Here is a 19,525-nt window from a genome sequence, read left to right on the forward strand (position 1 = left end):
CAGGGCCAGGGGCGGTGGGGGCGGGGCGGAAACGATAGGAAGAACCATAGAGAGAGTACTCCGCCAGCCGCACAAAGAAAGAGAGAGCGGCCTCCATGTGCCGCGGTCCTAGAGGCTTCTGGGCCGGAGGCAGTCGCACAAAGAGAGTCCCGGGAGGCCACTCCAGCCGCTGGACGACCATAGAGATGAGGCTCCTGCCCGCCTAGGGCCGGAGGTAAACTGGAGGCTGCGGGGCGGGAACTAATAGGGAGTGCGGGCGGAGCAGGCCGGAGGCAAAAGTTTTCTCAAACCGCAGGATGAGGGGTAGGCCTGGGCGATGGGAACGCTCGGGAGAAGTGCAGAAGGGAGCACAGCGACGAGCGAGGCCCCGGCGCATCAGATCAGCACCCCCGGCGTCATTGCTGTGGACCCCACCCGGTTACCCGCTGCCTCTCCTTAGGACAGTAAGCATGACGATGCTCCCTCCTTAGCCTTGCAGGGTACAAAACGATTTTCCCGTTTGCCGGCAGTTGTGATTCCCGCTCCCGCCCAATGATGTGGACGCTGTCATCGCCTCCACTTTACAAACAGGAAAGCTGACGTCCCGGGAAGCGAGGGGACTACAATCTGCCCAAGGCCACGCGGTGAGTAGAGCCCACAGGCAAGTGGAAATCGGGTGCCTTGGTCCCCAGACCCGATCTCACCCTTTCCCTAGCCCTTCTCTCTGACTTCATGTGTCCTTTCTCTTCCTCGGTACCGCTGCCCCGAAGATAACCTCATTTCTTCTCTTGTGCCCACCTGTGTCCCACCTCACTCCGCCTTCCAGCGGCTGACGGTTCTCAGTCTAGAGGACCCCCTCTTCCTTGGCTCCCCGTTAAGGCAATTATTACTGAAGCTGGAAGATTCCTTAGAGCAGCGATAAGTGGAGTCTGTGATTTCCAGAGAATCCTCTGAGGGCGGAAGTGCGCTGCCTTACCACCTTCTGAATTTCCCTAATCTGAGGCTTTGAGTTGCAGAATTCTCACCTACAAAATGATTTTCTAGCCCTAGGCGCCCCTTACCTGACCTTCATGGCTCAGTTTCATGAAGTGATTATACTCATCCTTAATTCCTAATTACTCAGCGCAAACTAATTTTAGCAGTGTATAACAGGATATGCAATTTAGTTGACATTCACTTCTGAGTTGAGTTCCAGTGTTCAATATTAGGTCATAGTCAATGAATGAGAAATTTCTCCAGGTGTGTTACTTTATACATAAGGCACCTCTGGTTTGTTATCTTAGTAGAAGCCCAGCCTTGCATCTCTGTGTCTGCAGTTCTTAACTGTGTGTGAGTGTGTGCTCAGTTGTGTCCAACTCTTTGTGACCACATGGACTGTGGCCCACCAGGCTCCTCTGTCCTTGAAATTTCCCAGACAAGCATACTGGAATAGGTTGCCATTTCCTACTCCAGGGGATCTGGAGACGCAGGGATCAAACCTGTGTCTCTTGCATCTCCTGCATTGGCAGGCAGATTCTTTACCACTGCATCACAGTTCTTCATTAGAATCCCTTGTCTGACTTGCATAGGTTTTTGTGGTTTATGTTCAGTGAAATGATAACTAAAGCAAAATCCACTCAGAAAGCTCCAAGTCTAGGGAGGGAGACTGACAAGTAAACTATAGTGCAGTGTGACATGTTTCTGATAGAGCTTTGTACGATGTGCCATGAGGACCCTAGAGAGAGAAACTTAGCTGAACTGTGTCAGGATGCCATCATAGTAAAGTGACGTTTATTTATTTGGCTGCTCCAGGTCTGAGTTATCTTTGATCTTACTTGTGGCATGCAAACTCCTAGTTGTGGTATGTGGGATCTAGTTCCCTGACCAGGGCCCCCTGCATTGGGAGCACAAGTCTTAGCTACTGGACTACCAGGAAAGTCCCTGTACAGATTCTTAAAGGATAGTTAAGAGTTGATCAGCCAGACAAGAGAGATGACAAAGGGGAGAAGGCCCATCAAACTGAGAGGTGTATAGTATATAGAAGCAGAAGAGAATGTGTTGAGTCTGGGAAAGGGCAAATCAATGAAAAGTTGAATCACTGGCTCAGAGATCTTCTGCAGAGAGAGGTGGGAGATTAATCTAGAGAGGGCAGCAGGGCCAGATCATGAAGGAAGTGCTTTGAGCTAAAGAGTAGTGAGATCCTAAGATGTTAAGAGGGGAAGGAACCTCTGAGATCCCGTGGAAGTGAAACTCACTCAGTTGTGTCCGACTCTTTGCAATCCCACGGACTATACAGTCCATGGAATTCTCCAGGCCAGAATACTGGAGTGGGTAGCCTTTCCCTTCTCTAGGGGATCATCCCTACCCAGGGATCAAACCCAGGTCTCCCACATTGCAGGCAGATTATTTACCAGCTGAGCCACAAGGGAAGCCCAAGAATACTGGAGTGGATAGCCTATCCTTTCTCTGGCGAATCTTCCCAACCCAAGAATTGAACTGGGGTGTCCTGCATTGCAGGTGGAGTCTTTACCAGCTGAGCTATCAGGGAAGCCCTGATAGCTTGGCCCCACCCAATTTTGTTGCAGATAAGAGAACTGAGACCCAGATTGCTAACTAATATGACAAACTTCACTTAGCTCCAAGAAACAATCTTTAGTATATGGGTCACAACTTCTTGTCTCTTTCCTATATTGACCCCTATTATCATTTTTATGCTTTTTGGTCTAAACATTGTCTTTTTTCTCCTTTAGCCGTGGACTTTATTGTTTGAATATTTGCAACTATTATTCTATACACAAATTTTAATTTCTTACAAAACTCTATATTCCATATTGCTAGGTCACTTCAGTTTCCATTTTATGCCACATTTCTGTCAAGAGATATTTCCTGAAACTGGAGTCTATTATACAGAGTGAAGTAAGCCAGAAAGAAAAACACCAATACAGTATGCTGCTGCTGCTAAGTCACTTCAGTCATGTCCGACTCTGTGTGACCCCATAGACGTAAGCCCACCAGGCTCCCCCGTCCCTGGGATTCTCCAGGCAAGAACACTGGAGTGGGTTGCCATTTCCTTCTCCACCAATACAGTATACTAACGCATATATATGGAATTTAGAAAGATGGTAACAATAATCCTGTATGCATGACAGCAAAAGAGACACAGCTGTATAGAACAGTCTTTTGGACTCTGTGGGAGAGGGCGAGAGTGGGATGATTTGGGAGAATGGCATTGAAACATGTAAATTATCACATGTGAAACGAATCGCCAGTCCAAGTTCGAAGCATTATACAGGGTGTTCGGGGCTGGTGCACTGGGATGACCCAGAGGGATGGGACGGGGAGGGAGGTGGGAGAGGGGGTTCAGGATGGGGAACACATATACACCCATGGTGGATTCATGTCAATGTATGGCAAAACCAATACAATATTTTAAAGTAAATAAATAAAACTGAAAAAAAAAGAGAGATTTCCCCAAATCACAGTCTGTCTGATTGTGTGTTGCTGTTGTTGTTCAGTTGCTAAGTTGTGTCCAACTCTTTGCGATGCCCTGGACTGTAGCCCCCCAAGCTCCTCTGTCCATGAGATTTCCCAGGCAAGAATACTGGAGTGGGTTGCCATTTCCTTCTCCAGGTAAACATTGTCTTAAAAAGAAAATGTCTATGTTAACTAGGTATGGCATGCTGCCATGCAAGGAGATGAATTGAGGCAGGCACTGGGCTGTGCACCCACACCAACTGGAAAGAAAGTGAGAGATATAATTATATGTTGTTTGATTTTTCTTCTGGTTGGTTTACCAGCATATAAGACGCCACAGCACAGAAGCTGGTGGTGATGACAGACACCTTGTTGGACTCACAGCCAGCCAACAGCACTGGGGAGATGGATGGACTGTGCCCTGAGCTACTGCTGATCCCCCCACCTCTCTCTAACCATGGACTCCTCGAGCCTGTCCAGAGCCCCTGTCCTTCTGGGAACCCTCCACCTTTGCCTCCTGACCCAGGCTGCCTGTTGGTAGAAGCCACAGCCACTGAAGAGGACACAGGGAACATGGAGATCATTGTGGAAGCAGTAGCTGGAAATCTGTCCCCAGGTGCTCCTGGAGAGACTCCAGGTATAAACACAGTTGCTAGCAGGGCAGTAAGATAAGCAAGCCTGAGTTTTTTGTCTGTGCTATTTTTGATCCTTGCCTATAAACAAGATGAAGACACAAGGTAGCATCCTATTTTTATACTTAGAGATGTTGTAATTTGATTTGCAGTTGGTGAATGTTGATTGGAGGCTGGCAAGGTGGTGTACAACTTGTACCAAGTTCTTGGCAGTCTATCCCTGAGAGGGCTTCACGTCTGCTAGGTGGTAATCCAGGACGGAAGACCTTTCTGACACCTCTGCCCAATTCTTACTGCTATAGTCCTCAGGGATTCTTTTCTCCATGTTGACCCTCCCACCCAGGGACTGCAGCCAGGGTTTAAGCAAAAGGCCCAGCCTCTCTCCACCACCCAGGGCTTGGCAGGGCTTCCTAGAGGTAATCTGCTATTTCCCTGCTCTGATTTCTTGTGGATAACATATTTAACTCGCCCAAGGCATGTGTTATGACTGCGAGTTGAACAATTTATATTTATGTTAGAAGAAAGAGTCTCCCTGTTATTCTTCCTACATCTACAACTTCTTATTTTGGGGTAGCTTCCCCATTTTTTAACTGTCGTCTTCCAGCTACAATTGTACCAGTTTTCCTTGGCAGTGTGCAAAGAATACTGGGAAAGATTAGCAGGTTTGATCATATAACATTTCTAAACTTTAATGGGGTGAAAGAAATAGTAAATAAATTGAGAAGGAGCCTAGAAAGACATTTGCAATATATAAGATTTAATATCCTTAAAATTCAAAGAGCTTCACAATAAGAAAAACAGGTTTTTTTTTTTTTAAAAAAAAGGGGGGGGAGAAATCTATGTGCAGTTCACTTAAAAAAAAAAAAATCACTAACGATAATCTCACTAACAGACAAATTCCAGTTAAAAGTACCTATGAGTTGCTACTTCTGTTTTGCAACACTTGGGCAAAAATTAAGCATTTTTTTTTTTAACAAAACTAGTGTTGGTGAGGCAATGGGAAGCAGACCCTATCTTACAGTTTATGGAGAGTATAAATGAGTGTGATCTTTTGCAGGTCAATTTATCCACATAACAAAATTTAAATGAGTGTACTCTGACCCAGTAATTCCACTTCTAGGGATCTGTTCTATAGATTGTGTCACATACGCACACAAAGATACAGGAATAAGGATATGTAGGGCAGCTTTCTTTACAGTGTTTGAAAACAACCCAGATATCTGTCAGTAAGGGTAATTTCATTTTGCTTTATCCATGCTCTGAAGTATCGTGAACTGGACAAAAAAAAATATAAGATCTAAATGTACTACTTTTAGATAAAAATATCTTTGATATATAGCAAGTAGAAAAAAGAAAAAACAAATTATTAAACTGTGACCCCATGAGGCCTGAAAGGATATAGACCTAATTGTGTGTGTGACGTTGGGAGGTGGATATTCTTATATAGATGTGCTGTTGCACTGAATGTTTATTTAAACCAAGAAAAATATAAAGAGAAAAAAGACCACCAGAATGCAGGACAAACCTGGACTCCACCGTTAACAAGCATGGTGGTGGCATTAACCTTGCAGAATCCCAGGTCCCTCTTCTCATAGTGCAGTTGGAGGACCAAGTAAAAGTGTTTCCTTAGCCTTTCTTTGTCAAGGTCCTGCCATTACTTAAGAAATGGCAGCAATGTCTATGAATGTGATTTGGCTCATTTCAGAAAGGATGTCGTCCATTTTCTGAGTCACTGTGCATTTGAAGGTCTTTTCACAGAATATAAAAGTAAACATACATATTGTCATGTATGTCACAGATGTTACCCCCAGATTGTCATTTCCTTCTTGTGAGAGTTTCTGATTTTTCATTTGGGCAAAATATATCACCTTTTCTTAATGCTTTGTGGATTTGGTTAATGCTTGTTACTTTCACTTCACAAATACTTATGAAATGCCTACTTTGTGTTAAGTATCATGTAAGATAGACCGTCCTTGACCTTAGGGGCTTACATTCAGGTATAGAATCAGACTTAAGTCCATCTCCATTCCACAGACATGAAAAGATCCACTTATATTTTCTGCTGGTAACTAACTCCTCTGAGTCTTATTCTGTCTGATTCTGTGCCTTTCTCTGTCGATCCTCTGCCTACAGGTGTCCTGGTGAAGGTGGTGGAGGTGTACTTCTGTGAGCGCTGTGAGCAGAGCTTCGCAGAGCCGACTCTGCTGGCCCTGCACCAGTGCACTGAGACCCTTATTCAGCCCGTGCAGGGCCTCCCTACGCTGCCCTGCTCTGTACAGCTGCCCCCCAGCAACCTCGCTCTCCCCGGCCCTCTGCAGGGCCAGAGCCCACCAGATAGCCCCCTGCCATGCCCTGTGTGTAGACAAGAGTTTGCTCAACCCCAGACCCTGAAGAGCCACTTCAAGATGCACCGGGGCACCCCCGACACCTTCTACTGCCCAGAGTCTGGCTGTGTGTTCTCCACTCAAGATCGCAAGGAGCTCCATCAGCACCTAAGGCAGACCCACAGAGCGATTCCGGTGCCCTGTTCCTTCCGGGGCTGCCCCCTGCTCTTTGGGAGCCAGCAGGGCATGCAGCTTCACCGGCAGGCCCATTACCCTTTCCACTGCAACCGCTGCAGCTTCGTGGGCTCCAACGTCAGACTCTTCCGGCAGCATCAGCGGAGTCATGGAGCTGGGACACAGCAAGAACCGTCTGCTGTAACGGGTCTTCCTTCCCAGGAGTTGCTGCCAGGTATGAAGTCAAGGGCCTAGCAGTCCCCTGCCTGGAACACAGCTGAAGTTGGTCTGTAGAAGAGGCAATTGTTACAGATGCCATGAATATATGCATGAATTTAAGAGAATCCAGAGTAGTGGCTCAGGAGATCAGGATTACTGACTGATGTGAGAAGGCATCTAGACATCCTGGACCAGGCAGACAATGAATGAAGATTGGCTTAGGCTACACTGAAGTGATTTAACCAACATTTCTGATCCATCTCAGAACTCTGAGGGCAGAAGCTAAATTGCCCGCCCGTCAGTGGCTGTAGCCTCTGGTGGAATGCCTGTGAACTCCTGTTAGAGCAGGTGGAATTGGACAGGAGAAGCTGGGGTTATTGTATAAAGAAACCTTCATTGGAGGTGGTGCTTCAGTGATTCTTATTCCTCTTGGTCTCAAAAAGAGAGCATGAGGTGAGTAGAAGAACAGGAGGAAATAGAGGAATCAGACCAGTGGGGCCAGGGTTCTGATGAGAGGATTTGGCTTGCTAACACTGATTTGTGCTCTGGTGCAAACAGAAAATTCTTCTTTCCTGGAATGAAAAAGTCATACGTCTTTGCCTTACTGTGGCAGCTGCCTCTATCGAGGGATAGAAGGAATGGGTTTAGGAGCGCAGGGTGTGTCCCTGAATTGCTGAGTTGGATTTCACAGTAGACGTTTAGATGTCAGGGATGTTCGCCCGCACTGAGCCACCAGCTGTTAGCCCCGGGGACCTGAGTCAAGGAAGTACAGTCTAGTCTGTCCTCTGCCTCTGTGCCCCTCTCCCCACTCCAGTGACCTCAAAGCTCTTCCCTTCAAGGGGTCTGAGTTTGGTGTTATCTGAGGTTTGATTTACTTTGTGAAAGTGAAAGTCGCTCAGTCATGTTCAACTCTTTGTGACCCCATGAACTATAGCCTGGCAGGCTACTCTGTCCTTGGGATTCTCCAGGCCAGTATACTAGAGTGGGTAGCTGTTCCCTTTTCTAGCGGATCTTCCCACCCCAGGGATTGAAACCAGGTCTCCCGCATTGCAGATGGGTTCTTTACTGTCTGAGCCACTAGTGAAGCCCTTGATTTACTTTAGACTGGAGTATTACTAACAGCTTAGCTCCTGGTCTTTCTGTCCCCGTGGGAATAAACGTATGTGGTTAGAACCCAGGATTTTCTTACGCTCCACGGTGAGAGGTGATTCGTCCCAGCCAGTAAGAGGGAAATTCAAGCACTCAGTGCTGCGCTGGCTTCTCTAGTCATCAAGTTCTTTGCACTTGCAGCTCCCAAAGTGCCTCCAGGAACGGGAGAGCCTTTGGAGGAGACAGGAGAGCCCTCACCTTTGCGGGAGTCAGCGGAAGAGGAGGAAGAGGAGTGTGGTAGCCTGAAGAGCTCCCAGAAATCCCTGGAACTGGAAGGTAATGACACGATCGGCTTGAACCTCTCAGTGGGGAGGAACAGACTGGGGGAGCCTGGCATTGAGGCTCTGGGGTTTGGTTTTCTGAGTTTTGGTTCACATCTTTCCGTTCCTAACATTCTTCTTCGACACAGCTAGTGGGGAAGTGATAGATGGGCACAGTCCCTGGTGACACAATGCACGCGGGCTAAGTCGCTTCAGTCTTGACTCTGTGCGACCCCCTAGCCTGCCAGGCTTCTCTGTCCATGGGATTTTCCAGACATGAATACTGGAGTGGGTTGCCATGCCCTCCTCCAGGGGATCTTCCCAACCCAGGGATCGAACCTGTGCTTCTTACGTCTACCTGCATTGACAGGCGGGTTCTTTATCGCTGGTGCCACCTGGGAAGCCCCTGGTGATGCAGGGGAAAGGTAAATAGCATTTGTTGTCAGAGCTGGTTTTCCTCAGGAGGAAGGCTCTTCTGTGGGGAGAGAGAGGGTGATATTCATAGTACGAAGATGCCAGAGGTTATCGACTGGCAGCCTGTCTTGTCTGACACTGAGCCCCATAAAACTGCGTTTCTGAACCCTTGCATTCCCAGTTTTCCATCTGAGTAGAACAGCATTTGAAGCCCATCCCACAGGGAGCATATTTACGAACAGATGACCAGGAAGGATCTGATTATATTTATCACCAGCTCTCTGACCGGAGTATTCAGAAGTAAGAGTACTTTACCTTGTCTTCTCTCTGCTCACTCCCTGTGAGGTCCTTCTTCCAGCCAGTCCTCCTGATTCTTCCACTTGCCCCCATAGAGGGCAGGAGGAACAAGAATGTTCCATCAAGATTGTTCTTTTGAGCTTTTCTGGATAGAGGCTCAGGAATAGAGGGTGGCTGGGTGAAGCACTTCTTACAGGCCACAGCATGGTCTTTTGATTTTCTTTCTCTAAATACTTGAATGTCTTGTCTCTTCTTTGAGCCTACAGAGTTTGAGTTTGAGATGCTACTGTTTGGTTTCCCGGAGAGAAAGGAGCGAGGCCATGCAGACGTGCATGTTTTGTCTGGGCAGATTGTGGTTCTCCCATTATACGGTCAGTCCCTGGCCCATGGAAGAATCTCATTGTCAACCCTCCCCACCTTTTCCCTCTCCCAGGCACTGTGGCTTCTGGCACCGAGTCCCTCTTCAAGACCCACATGTGTCCAGAATGCAAGCGCTGCTTCAAGAAGCGAACTCACCTGGTGGAGCACCTTCACCTCCACTTCCCAGACCCCAGTCTCCAGTGCCCCAACTGCCAGAAGTTCTTCACCAGTAAGAGCAAGCTCAAGACCCACCTGCTGCGGGAGCTGGGCCAGAAGGCCCACCGCTGCCCGCTGTGCCACTACAGCGCCGTAGAGAGGAATGCCCTCAACCGCCACATGGCCAGCATGCACGAGGACATCTCCAACTTCTACTCGGACACATATGCCTGTCCCGTCTGCCGGGAGGAGTTCCGCCTCAGCCAGGCCCTGAAGGAGCACCTCAAGAGCCACACCGCGGCCGCCGCGGCTGAGCCACTGCCCCTCCGCTGCTTCCAGGAGGGCTGTGACCACACGGCACCCGACCGCAAGGCCTTCATGAAGCACCTGAAGGAGACCCACGGGGTGCGGGCTGTGGAGTGCCGCCACCACTCGTGCCCCATGCTCTTCGCCACGGTGGAAGCCATGGAGGCCCACCATAAGAGCCACTATGCCTTCCACTGTCCCCACTGTGACTTCGCCTGCTCCAATAAGCACCTGTTCCGCAAACACAAGAAGCAGGGCCACCCCGGCAGTGAAGAGCTGCGCTGCACCTTCTGCCCCTTTGCCACCTTCAACCCGGTGGCCTACCAGGACCATGTGGGCAAGATGCACGCTCATGAGAAGATCCACCAGTGCCCCGAGTGCAGCTTTGCCACCGCCCACAAGAGGGTGCTCATCCGCCATATGCTGCTGCACACCGGTGAGATGGCTTCCACCCTTCCCTCGCTCCGTGTTGTGGGGGAGATGACGGTGATGATGGCTCAAACGGGAGCTTTCTGTGTGTGCCGGGCACATGGTGGGGCTTTGCATACATTGCATAGGACTCATGAGGTAAATCTAGCATCTGAAGTTCACAAATGAGGCTTAAGCTGAATGTCCGTCAGCTCAGAAAGTGGTCAGGCTGGGATTTGAATCCAGGCCCTCTGACCCAGGGGCTACCCTGGTGGCTCAGATGGTAAAGCGTCTACCTGCAATGCGGGAGACCTGGGTTCGATCCCTGGGTCAGGGAGATGCCCTGGGGAAGGAAATGGCAACCCACTCCAGTACTCTTGCATGGCAAATTCCATGGCCGGAGGAGCCTGGTAGGCTACAATCCACGGGTTCACAAAGAGTCGGACACGACTGAGCAACTTCACTTTCACTTTCCTCTGACCCAGATCCTGTGCTCTTGTGCCTCACCTTTAATGCCCTGGTGGGTTCTGCCCACCTCTGGTCAGGCATGTTTACCCAGCCTGTTAAAGCAAAGAAGCCCAAACCAGGACAGATGCCTGCCTTTGTAATTCAAGTTCTGTGGTGTGCTGTGAGAGATGGGGCTGAGGGGACTGAGCCATCCTCGTATGTTATAGCCTTGGCAGCCATGACACTGACACACGATCACGTCTCATGACCTGAAAGTTGCAGGTTCTTCAGCTCAGACTTTTTAATTGGTTATCAGCATTGCTGTTACTCTGAGTAAAAACCAAATCAGGCTCCCTGGCTATACAGCATCTGCCCATTTGTGATCTCTATGTAAGCATCGGTGGATTGACCAGACATTTAAAAAAATGTCATCAAAGATTCTTTAGTTTGGGAGGATAGTTTTTAGGCAGCTTGTGGCAAAGCCATTGTTGTTCCCATTAAACTGTTCATTTCTATACAGGCTTTAGTCACAAAATCTCATTTTGGGGGGCCTTTCCTAAAACCTCACATCAATATAGGCATATTTTATTTTCTTGTACGTCACTTTATTATTCTTAGCAGATACTGTGTTTTTTATAAATGGAAGGTTTGTGGCAACCCTGCATTGTCAGGTGATGGTTAGCCTTTTTTATCTGTATTTTTTAATCAAGGCATGCACATTGCTTTGTTAGAATGCTATTACACACTTGATAGACTGCAGTGCAGCATGTGAACATAATGTTTTTATGTGTGCTGGGAAACCATAAAATGTGCGTGATTCACCTTGTTGCAGTATATGCTGTACTGCAATGGTCTGGAACTGAGCCCACAATGTCTCTGAGGTATGTTTGTGTAGCGCTTTACAGTTTACAGAGTTCTTTCGTATCTATTATACATAACAGTCTTGTGAGGAAGGCAGGTAAAGATGAGAGACCCTGAACATTTAAAATGGCCTGTTTCAGGATCCCACAGCTGGTATTAGAACCAGAGCCAGCTGGTTGCTTTGCCTTCACCATCAGGGGAGGAGCTGAGTGGGTAGCAGGGGACTCAGGGAAAGGTCTTGAAAGGAATATGGCCCCAGCCTCACCAATCAATGCCAGGTCTTGACCAGCTTACCGGGGCAGCTCGTCCTTGAGTCCTCTGGGGCATCTTATTTAAACTTTATGTCTACCATGTGAGTTCAGTATTTTTGTGTCCCTCCTCCCCCCGCCTTTTTGGAAACCAGGAAACTGAGACTCAGAGGGGATAAATGACCCGCCCAAGACCACACAGTGGTAAACTGGAATTTCAACCACTGCCTCATAGCTCTGTGGTTTCTCTGTGCCTCAGCTTCTTCCTCTGTAAAATGGGGTAATCAGAACACCTGCCTTGTAGGGCTGTTGTGAGGACTCAGTACGGGGAGGCATTTTTATAAAGTGCTCAGAAAGGCACCTGGCACATAGTGAGCACTGTGTAAATGTCAGCTATTAATATCTTTATGACTGTGTTGGACTCCAGGGTTGTTAACCACTATGTCATATTACCTAATTTTTTCCTCCTCCTCTTCCACAAAACTCAGTGGATTGGGCTAAGTGGAGCAGTTGGCCATCAGTGCCAGTAAGCTGTATAACAAATCTAGAAGCGACTTTGAAAAAAGCTGGGTCTTCGTTTCCGCCCGTCTTCCTTGGTGTCGGGGTGGAGGCGTGGTCATCCGAGAGGGCCGTGGGGCAGCGTTGACTCTGCCATCAGCCCCTCAGCTTCCGCTCCTGCTGGGCGTCAGGGCGTCCCTCAGTCGGTCCGTGTCTGACCTGTGTCCTCTCCCCGCTCACCCCACCCCCACAGGTGAGAAGCCCCACAAGTGCGAACTGTGCGACTTCACTTGCCGGGACGTGAGCTACCTGTCCAAGCACATGCTGACCCACTCCAGCACCAAGGATTACATGTGCACCGAGTGCGGCTACGTCACCAAGTGGAAGCACTACCTCAGCGTGCACATGCGGAAGCACGCGGGCGACCTCAGGTGTGCGCACGCGCGCGCCCCGCCCCACCTCCTGGGGGTTAAGCTGCTGAAGTCAGCTCGCAGCCCATCTCTCTCCCGGCCCCGAGGGTCTCCTGCTCACACCCCTCTGCTCCTGTCACCTCTGTTCCACTGCCTCCAGCTGACCCCTGCCCGTGGCCCAGGCCGCACAGTGAGACCTCTCTGGGCTCAGGGAAGGAAGCGCAGACCCAGAGGAGAGGCCCGGTGACTGAGGTGTCATTTGAGTTCTGAGCCCAGTCCTGGTGACGTAGATGGGCTATGCTTGTGACCCCGATCCTGGCACTTACACATCCCAGCAAGTTCCCCTCTGACCAGTGGGTGCAGCTGGCTCGGGAGTCTCTCCTTAGCTTTCACGCCTCTATGGAGAGTGGGAACTCGGTGCAGAAACCTGCCCGAAGGGCTGTAGCCTTGTCAGCACCCTGGAAGTCTGCAGAAGTTTGCTGATTCAGGATATCTTCACTTTAGGAAGAAACATAGATTAAGAGTTAGAACACAAGCCCCGAAGCTAGACTATCTCTGCCCTTCATTTCCTTTGTAACTTGAGGCAAGTTATTAACTTCTATGCCTTAGTCTCCTCACTGATAAAATGAAGATACCTAGTTCATAGGGTAGCAGAAAAGACGATTCAATTAGATGACGAGGGACTTCCCTGGCAGTGCAGTGGTAAAGACTTTGCCTTCCAATGAATGCACCAGATACGGGTTCGATCCCTAGTTGGGGAACCAAGATCCCACATGCCTCGCAGCCAAAAACCAAAACAAAACAGAAGCAATATTGTAACAAATTTAATAAAGACTTTTAAGAAAATGTTTTAAATAAATCAGATGACACACGTACAAGTGAATGTGGAACCTGGTCCATGGTATGAATCTATGAGTGACTGGTAGTGGCTATGATTAACTTAATAATTGTGATCTTTCCCTCTTTGCCAGATACCAGTGCAACCAGTGCTCCTATCGCTGCCACCGGGCTGATCAGCTGAGCAGCCACAAGCTGCGGCACCAGGGCAAGTCCCTGATGTGTGAGGTGTGTGCCTTCGCTTGCAAGCGGAAGTACGAGCTGCAGAAGCACATGGCTTCCCAGCACCACCCTGGTACGCCAGCGCCGCTCTACCCCTGCCGCTACTGCAGCTACCAGAGCCGCCACAAGCAGGCGCTGCTGAGCCACGAGAACTGCAAGCACACCCGCCTCCGCGAGTTCCGCTGTGCCCTCTGTGACTACCGCACCTTCAGCAACACCACACTCTTCTTCCACAAGCGCAAGGCCCATGGCTACGTGCCCGGCGACCAGATCTGGCAGCTCCGCTGTGCCAGCCAGGAGCCAGAAGGGGCCAGGCAGTGCCCGACATCCTCACCAGACTCAGAGCCTGCAAGTCAACTGTCTGCCCAGCCTGAGGGGCCAGACCACGACCCGGGGGCTGTGATGGACCCCACCCTGATCCAGGCCCTGCCAGAGACCAGCGAGGAGGGCAGTGCTGGGAAACAGGACAGCAGCGAGGTTCCCCAGGGGGATGACCTGGTTGGCAGCCCCAGTCCAGCAGAGGTAGACGAGGGTGGCTGCACACTACACCTCGAGGCCCTGGGAGTCGAGCTGGAACCTGTGGCTGACCCGCCCCTTGAGGAAGTCACCGAAACAGCTCCTGTGGAGTTCAGGCCCCTGGACCCCTCCGGGCCCCTGAGCCTGGAAGGGCCAGAAGGAACTTTGACAGAGCTGTCTACCTTTGAGGGTGCTGGAACTTCTGACTTGGGTGCTGAAGAGCCCATTCTGGAAAAGTCAGTTTCTCAGTCCCCAACCAATCCTCCTTCCTCAGAGGAGCCCCCAGATGGCTGGGTGGGAACCTTCAAGGCAACTACACTCACCGAGACAGCACCTCTGCCCCAGCTCCCTGAATCCGAGTCATTACTCAAGGCCCTAAGGAGGCAGGACAGAGAGCAGGCAGAGGCATTGGTGCTGGAAGGGCGAGTCCAGATGGTCGTGATTCAGGCAGAGGGGAGAGCTTTCCGCTGCCCACACTGCCCATTCATCACCCGCCGGGAGAAAGCCCTGAGTGTTCACTCCAGGGCTGGGTGCCAGGGCCGCCGAGAGCCCCTGCTCTGCCCGGAGTGTGGCGCTAGCTTTAAGCAGCAGCGTGGCCTCAGCACACACCTGCTGAAGAAGTGCCCTGTTCTGCTCAGAAAAAACAAGGGCTTGCCCAGACCAGATTCACCCATTGCTCTGCAGCCTCTGCCCCCAAGCACCCCAGCCTCAGAGGATGCAGAAGGTGGGAAGCCCCCAGCTGCACCATTAGAAGAAGAGATCGTGCTCCCAAGAGATGCTCCTTCCGAGCCTTCTAGGGAGCCAGAGAAGATAGGGGAGCCTCTTGCCGTGCTTTCTGGCTCTACAGTCCCTCCTGTGGGAGACTCCTCAGCCTCAGAGACCCCTGAGAAGTTCCACTTCGAGCAGGGCAAGTTTCACTGCAACTCATGCGCGTTCCTCTGCTCTCGCCTCTCCTCCATCACCTCTCACGTGGCTGAGGGCTGCCGGGGTGGACGTGGCGGGGGAGGAAAGCGAGGGGCCGTCCAGACCCAACCTGCCTTGTCCCCACCGAGCGGCGGGGATTCTGTACCCCTGAGCAGTGGGAGTACAGAGCACAGCCCGGGGGATGGGGAGCTGGCTCTGCTGCCAAAGCAGAAGGCGGCCCGCTTCTCCTGCCCCACGTGTCCGTTTAGCTGCCAGCAGGAGCGGGCTCTGCGGACTCACCAGACCCGGGGCTGCCCCCTGGAGCCCTCTGGAGAGCTGCGCTGCGGCCTCTGCCCCTTCACTGCTCCCGCTGCTGCCGCCCTGAGGCTCCACCAGAAGCGCCGGCACCCCGCTGCCACCCCGGCCCGAGGCCCCCGACCCCCTCTGCAGTGTGGGGACTGCGGCTTCACCTGTAAGCAGAGCCGGTGCCTGCAGCAGCACCGACGGCTGAAACATGAGGGGGTGAAGCCACATCAGTGCCCCTTCTGCGACTTCTCCACCACTCGACGGTACCGGCTCGAGGCCCACCAGTCCCGACACACAGGGGTTGGCCGCATCCGCTGCAACTCCTGTCCTCAGACGTTCGGTACCAACTCCAAACTGCGCCTGCACCGGTTGAGGGTACATGACAAAACGCCTACCCACTTCTGTCCCCTCTGTGACTACAGCGGCTATCTCCGCCATGACATCACCCGCCACGTCAACAGCTGCCACCAGGGCACCCCGGCCTTTGCCTGCCCTCAGTGCGAGGCCCAGTTCAGCTCCGAAACGGCGCTCAAGCAGCACGCGCTGCGCAGGCATCCGGAGCCCACGCTGCCTGCCCCCGGCTCTCCAGCGGAGGCCGCTGAGGGCCCCCTGCACTGCACCCGCTGCGGGCTGCTGTGCGCCAGCCCTGCCAGCCTACGGGGGCACACCCGGAAGCAGCACCCCCGGCTCGAGTGTGGGGCCTGCCAGGAGGCCTTCCCCAGCCGGCCGGCACTGGAGGAGCACCGGAGGCAGCAGCATTTCAGCCACCGCTGCCAGCTCTGTGACTTTGCTGCCCGGGAGCGGGTGGGCCTGGTGAAGCACTACTTGGAGCAGCACGAGGAGACTTCCGAGGCAGCGGCAGCCTCTGCCGGGGAGGGGGACTCTGGCCAGCCCCCTCTGCGCTGCCCCTTCTGTGACTTTGCCTGCCGCCACCAGCTAGTGCTCGATCACCACGTGAAAGGGCATGGGGGCACCCGGCTCTACAAGTGCACGGACTGTGCTTACAGCACCAAGAACCGGCAGAAGATCACCTGGCACAGCCGTATCCACACCGGGGAAAAACCCTACCGCTGTCACCTCTGTCCCTATGCCTGCGCGGACCCCTCTCGCCTCAAGGTAAGGTCAGGGGCCATGGGGTCTGGAAACGGAAGGAAGGCAGGCTGCAGAGTTAAAACCACCTAGGTTCTCTAATCCTAACTCTTCCAAGTATTAGCTCTGTGACTTGGGTCAAGTCCCTTAACTTCTCCAAGCCTCAGGTTCCTCATCTGTGAGAAAAGGAGATAATGTTGCATAGGGTTGTTACAAAGGTAGAATTCCAGGACTTCCTGGTGGTCCAGTGGTTAAGACTCCGTGCTTCCAGTGCAGGGGGCGTGGGTTCAATCCCTGGTCAGGGAACTAAGATCCCCCATGCCATGTACCAAAAAAAATAGAATTCCATAATATATGCTTGGCATGTGATAAAGGCATGTAATAGATTATAGATAATCTAGATAATAATAGCTAATATTTTTTTGATCACTTATACTGTTATGTTGGGCATTAATTTTAATCCTTATAAAAATATGAAATATAGTTACTTTCAGTTTCCCATTTTAAAAATTAATAAACTGAGAATTAGGGGTTAGGTTGCCCAAAGACACAGCTAAATAAATGGCAGAGCTGAGATCGGGTATACCTGAGGTTGGCCAAATGGATCAGGGTGTTGTCTGAGTGACTGGCCTAAGGCGGGGCTGGGTTGGCTCGGTGCAGGGAACAGAATCATCTGCCAGCAGTTTCTCTGCCTGTTTGCCCTATTTCCACATCCAGTGAGTAACCATTCGGCACATGTTCTCCGAGTGCTCTCTGCTCTTCTCTCCTCCAGTACCACATGCGGATCCACAAGGAGGAACGGAAGTATTTGTGCCCTGACTGTGGCTACAAGTGCAAGTGGGTCAACCAGCTCAAGTACCACATGACCAAGCACACAGGTGAGTCTGCGTGGTTTCCACAGGCCCGAGGGGCTCCCCTGTGCCCTGGCACACCCAGCCTCCCTGAGGTGGTGTATGTCCTTTTGCAGATTTGGGGTGCATATCAGTTTTCACGTCAGGGGTAGTGGGTCAACTGAAAAGCCAGAATAACTTCCTAACCCACTGAAAGCCTATCAGAATCAGGAGAGGTGAACCTGGGGGTCTAGGCATTTGTGCTTGGCAAAACCTTCCCAGGGGATTGTGGCATACAATCACCCCCTTGCTGTTGAGAACCCCCAACTTGAGCATGAGGAACCAGATCTACCTGGTTCCTGTGGAAACAGGATGGAACTATCGTGATTGAGGAGGAGAAAGTAGAGGGCTCGCCTGTTTTAACTTGTCCTTTTTTTCCCTCCTGAGTAGAGTCCATGGACCACAGGTTCTCAGAGGTGGGTTAATGATGGTGTGTCTTGATTGCTGCATATGGCCCACCCTGTAAGGGAATTAACCAGGTGCATTTCAAGACCCTCTGCCTCTATGGATGCCACTACTTTTTACCTCTACCTCTTCCCTCTTAAATATTTTCTTTTACTTCCTGAGTTGAACAAGGAATTGTATTTAAATAGATTCCCAGTTCCATGAGTACTCCAGGACCAAAGTGAAAGTCGCTCAGTTGTGTCCTACGCTCCGCGACCCCATAGACTGTAGCCCACCAGGCTCCTCTGTCCATGGTATTCTCCAGGCAAGAACACTGGAGTGGGTTGCCATTTCATCCTCCAGGGGATCTTCCTGACTCAGGGATCGAACCCAGGTCTTCCACACTGCAGGCAGAGTCTCTACCATCTGAGCCACCAGGGAAGCCCAGAGTTTTATTTCATTTGTCTTACTTTTCCCCCGACGTCCTCCTCTGACCCGGGACCCCACCCAACCTTGAGTTGTCCTGTCTGGGCTCCTCTGGGACACACAGTTTCTCAGACTTTCTGTACTTTAATGACCTTGACAATTCTGAGGATTGCTCAGGGATTCTGTAGAAGGTCCCTCAGCTGGGATTTCTCTGGTGGTTTTCTTGTGGTGGCCTTGATGGTGGGGTTTGGGAGGAAGACCCAGGACCAAAAGGGGGTTGAAATTCCGCTTGTAGAAAACTTAGCATATTTGAGTCTTTATTGCTGTCAGATGGCTACTTGGGGTCCAGTTAGTTACCAGCATCCATTGAGCACCCACTGTCTACAAGGGATTATGTGGAGGAAGGGGAGCACATCAGACAGGATCAGAACATGCCAGAGACATGGTCCTTTGTCAGCTGACTGGCTGCGTTCCTTATGTGCCAGGATCACAGTGGCACTTCTGGTCCACGGATCCTTGTTCCACCTCTTTCAGTGGCGACCCGTTCCCTGTCCCTCCCCCGTCCCACAGGACTGAAGCCATACCAGTGTCCCGAGTGTGAGTACTGCACCAACCGGGCCGACGCGCTGCGTGTGCATCAGGAGACACGGCACCGGGAAGCTCGGGCCTTCATGTGCGAGCAGTGTGGCAAAGCCTTCAAGACACGCTTCCTGCTGCGCACCCATCTGCGCAAGCACAGCGAGGCCAAGCCCTACGTGTGCAACGTGTGCCACCGGGCTTTCCGCTGGGCCGCCGGCCTGCGCCATCACGCCCTCACCCACACTGACCGCCACCCCTTCTTCTGCCGCCTCTGCAGCTACAAGGCCAAGCAGAAATTCCAGGTGGTCAAGCATGTGCGCAGGCACCACCCTGATCAGGCTGACCCCAACCAAGGTGTGGGCAAAGACCCCACCACTCCCACGGTCCACCTGCATGACGTGCAACTGGAAGACCCTGGCCCGCCTGCTCCTGCTGCTCCACCCACTGGACCCGAGGGCTGAGCCCCCACACCTCCCAGACACGAGGAGGGTGTGGGCCCCTGTGCAGACTGGACCTGAGGGCTGAGCCCCCACACCACCCAGACACAAGGAGGGTGTGAGCCCATGTGCAGACTGGACCTCACAGCTGAGCCCCCACACCTCCCAGATACGAGGAGGGTGTGGATCCTGTGTGCAGACTGAGCCCAGAGCTAGCCTGAGGAGCTCAGGGCTGTGGGAGGGGCTGGCTTCAAGGCATAAATGAGGCTGAAACCCTCCTGGGAATCTGGCCCGTAGTACTTGGAAGTTGATATAAAAGAGAGACCTGGACCACACATTGG

The 19,525-nt window shown here is 51.6% G+C and overlaps 1 protein-coding gene across 5 annotated transcripts; it reads left to right on the plus strand.

Moving 5' to 3' along the window:
• Positions 1-75: 75 nt before the first annotated feature.
• On the plus strand, positions 76-19,519 carry ZNF142 (zinc finger protein 142). 5 transcript variants are annotated; one of them, XM_055397593.2, is made up of 10 exons: positions 76-214; positions 510-623; positions 3,756-4,069; positions 6,198-6,797; positions 8,072-8,206; positions 9,335-10,159; positions 12,439-12,616; positions 13,567-16,495; positions 17,241-17,346; positions 18,739-19,519. In XM_055397593.2, the coding sequence occupies exons 3-10, from the start codon at positions 3,790-3,792 to the stop codon at positions 19,206-19,208; spliced, it is 5,523 nt and encodes a 1,840-aa protein (XP_055253568.2). In that variant the 5' UTR covers positions 76-214; positions 510-623; positions 3,756-3,789; the 3' UTR covers positions 19,209-19,519. The 5 variants fall into 5 exon arrangements, with proteins under 5 accessions (XP_055253568.2, XP_055253566.2, XP_055253567.2 ...); XM_055397591.2 differs by having other exon boundaries at positions 78-214; positions 471-623; XM_055397592.2 differs by lacking the exon at positions 76-214 and having other exon boundaries at positions 221-623.
• Positions 19,520-19,525: the final 6 nt, after the last annotated feature.

The sequence above is a fragment of the Moschus berezovskii genome, chromosome 2, assembly GCF_049115385.1.
Source record: "Moschus berezovskii isolate FMDL1 chromosome 2, NW_MosBer_1.0, whole genome shotgun sequence".
Taxonomy (NCBI): Eukaryota; Metazoa; Chordata; class Mammalia; order Artiodactyla; family Moschidae; genus Moschus; species Moschus berezovskii.